Below are 2,699 nucleotides of genomic sequence, written 5' to 3'. Positions count from 1 at the left end.
CTATCGGTGTTGTTCAGTTGGATGAGGTCGAGGTCTTCCATGGTTTCCTTGCAAGCTTCTACGACATCCGGGTCTTTGATGGCCTCTAGTTGTATGTCGGGTTTGGTTCCCAATATGGCCGATTGCTATGCTTCCGCACTTTCCCCTTTTAGTTATTTGGTATGTGTGCAATATTGGGTGATCCGGTAGACTTCTTGGGTGGTATGTTGCTCATCTCGGATGCTGAATATCCCCCATGGGGTAGGAAATTTTATTACTTGATAGAATCTTGACGGGACAGCTCGCATGGTGCGTATCCATGGATGCCCTATGATGTCATTGTAGGTTGTTTCCTGGTTCATGACGTGGAACGTCGTCTCCAGGGTGACTCATCCTGCCAGGACGGGTAACAATATTTCTCCAGAGGTTCGTTCCTCTACATTATTGAAACCCATTAGTGTTATGCAACGTAGTATTATTTTATCCTCGAGCCTCATCTACATGAGAACTCGTGGGTGAACAATACACCCGCCGCTTTCGTCATCCACCATTATTCTCTTTACATTGGTATACGCGATGCGTAAAGTTATAACCAAAGCATCAAAGTGAGGGAAAGACAAATCGTCGGTATCCGACTTATCGAAGATGATACTGTCTTCGAGGTCGTCATACCATTCGTGGACAACCGTCCGTTTGAGTTTCTGTGTGGTGGTGAATTTCACATTGTTGATTATCATTTCGTCGCCGCCGCCAATGATCATTTGTATGGTACGAGCTGGTGATGGTGGTTTTGGAGGTCCCTGAGGTTGATCGCGTCCAAGAGAGAAGTTGGCCCGTCCTCCATCACTCAGAAGTTCTTTCAGGTATCCCTGGTTTAATATTCTTACCACTTCTTGTCGCATACCTATGCAGTCATCGGTCTTATGTCCCCTTTCCTGGTGGAATTCACACAGAACGTTTGACCTCCTGGTGCTCGGATCCGACTTCATCTTTTGCGGCCACTGCACCTTAGTGCCGAGCTTTTCCAGTGCATACACTATTTTTGAAGGAGAAATACAAAAGTTATGAGCAGATAACAGTGGAGGCATACCTCTTTCGTTTTGGGAAGGTGCGACGGGTCGAGGCGCGGCGTCTGCATGTCGTGGAGGAGGTGGATTGGATGTTCGGATATAGGGCTGGTGCCTTTCTCGATTGAAACGTGGTAGTTGATCCCTTCGACCGTCGTTGCGGTGATCTCTCCTTGCCTCGGTTTGGACTGATATTAATTGCTGGATCGGGCCATTCAGGTCATCCATATCTGTCCTCACTTTGGTACAATAGGCATTATGGATCTCTTCCCACGTGGTAGGGAGGTACTTCATGAGTTTACTTAGTAGCTTTTTGGTTGCTTTTGACTCGTTTCTGTTTAGCCCATTTTGAAGGCTACTACTGCCATCCCTTCTGACACGTTCTGTAGGCTCATCCTTACCCTGTTGAATCGGGCTAGGAAATCCCGAAATCCCTCACCTGTCGTTTGACTGACAGCGAAGATATCATTTACTCCGGCCTTTGCCTTTTTCGCTCCCGCGTTAGCGATGACGAACTTATCTACCATTTCTTCAAACGTTGATATCGATCGCGCTGGTAGTTGGGAATACCATGTCAACGCTCCCCCTGTTAGAGTTTTGCCGAACGTTTTCAGCAGTACCGACGACACCTGTTCTTTTGATAGATCGTTACCTTTTACTGCGGTAACGTAATGGATTAAGTGATCTTCCGGGTCCGTGGTTCCATCATATTTTTTCAGATATGGCAGCATTTTGAAGGTTTTTGGAATAGAGTGAGGTGTTTCCCCTTCGCTATATTGTTGTTCGACGAATCAGCCCACATCATGTTTTGGTAACAACTTCAGAGCGCCCGGTATTTTATCAACCCTTTCCTGAAGTTTTTCCATCTGGTCGCGGAGTGTTTTGTTCTTATTTTTCATCTCTTCCATTTTCTTTAAGATGGTCGTAAGTGCATCGTTGCATGCATCAACAACAGTACGGGTGTTACATGTTCATGTAGTGTTTGGCTCATTGGCGACAACTGCGGTTTCTGTGGGTAATGTGTCCTCGATATCCCTCTGAACGGGTTTCTCGAGCATGTTGCTCAAGGTGTTTGTCAGCCATTCTTCTAATAGTCTTTTCACGGCCGATGGAGCTTCTCCTGTTTCAGATGTTGAGGTTACCCTCTCACGCAACCATTAAACCCTCGTGCAGGGGGAGGCGGGGCAAATCTCTCCCTCAGGTGTAGCACTTGGCATTGCGTTTTCGTTGTCTTCTCCACTGGCTTTGTTGAGGGAATTCAGGAGGTTGTTCATGACACCTATTATTGCTTTTAGCCTTGTTTCTCCCTTCCTTGCCATTGTTGGCTTTTGTGAAGCTAAGGAGAGGTGATTATTTCTTTCAGGAATCTAGATGAAACTACGATCTCAGCTATAGAAATCCCCACAGATGGCGCCAAATTATTTGACTCAATAGATATCGAAACCTTTTTGAACAAATCAATCAAAGAAAATGAAAGGTTAAATATTAGCTAAGTATAATAATCTCTAGACGAAAGATGGATAAGGAGAATGCGGATAACAAGACTTCTTTATCTATCCAGATCAACCAATCTTCTTACTCGTTTATGTAAGCAAATTTACAGCAAGTATTATGGATCAGCCAAGAAGTGCCCCTTTACAAGGTTGTTTTCGC

General features: G+C 45.2%; 1 protein-coding gene across 1 annotated transcript; it reads right to left on the bottom strand.

The window, feature by feature from the left end:
• Positions 1-476: 476 nt before the first annotated feature.
• Positions 477-1,573, bottom strand: LOC138888104 (uncharacterized). Its single transcript, XM_070169917.1, has 2 exons — positions 1,486-1,573; positions 477-1,015 (listed from the first exon to the last, which is right to left on the bottom strand). The coding sequence occupies exons 1-2, from the start codon at positions 1,571-1,573 to the stop codon at positions 477-479; spliced, it is 627 nt and encodes a 208-aa protein (XP_070026018.1).
• Positions 1,574-2,699: the final 1,126 nt, after the last annotated feature.

The sequence above is a fragment of the Nicotiana sylvestris genome, chromosome 3 (genome assembly GCF_000393655.2).
Source record: "Nicotiana sylvestris chromosome 3, ASM39365v2, whole genome shotgun sequence".
In the NCBI taxonomy this organism is placed as follows: domain Eukaryota; kingdom Viridiplantae; phylum Streptophyta; class Magnoliopsida; order Solanales; family Solanaceae; genus Nicotiana; species Nicotiana sylvestris.
Note: the sequence above shows the minus strand (reverse complement) of the source record. Positions and strands in the feature narration are given on the sequence as shown.

What these genes read in the sequence shown, in the direction of transcription:
- LOC138888104 (XM_070169917.1), bottom strand. Translation starts at nt 1,573, where the DNA reads ATGGTAGATAAGTTCGTCATCGCTAACGCGGGAGCGAAAAAGGCAAAG. An exon ending in CGCTGTCAGTCAAACGACAG is followed by an intron (nt 1,016 to 1,485) that starts GTGAGGGATTTC and finishes CTTCAAAAATAG; the next exon opens with TGTATGCACTGGAAAAGCTC.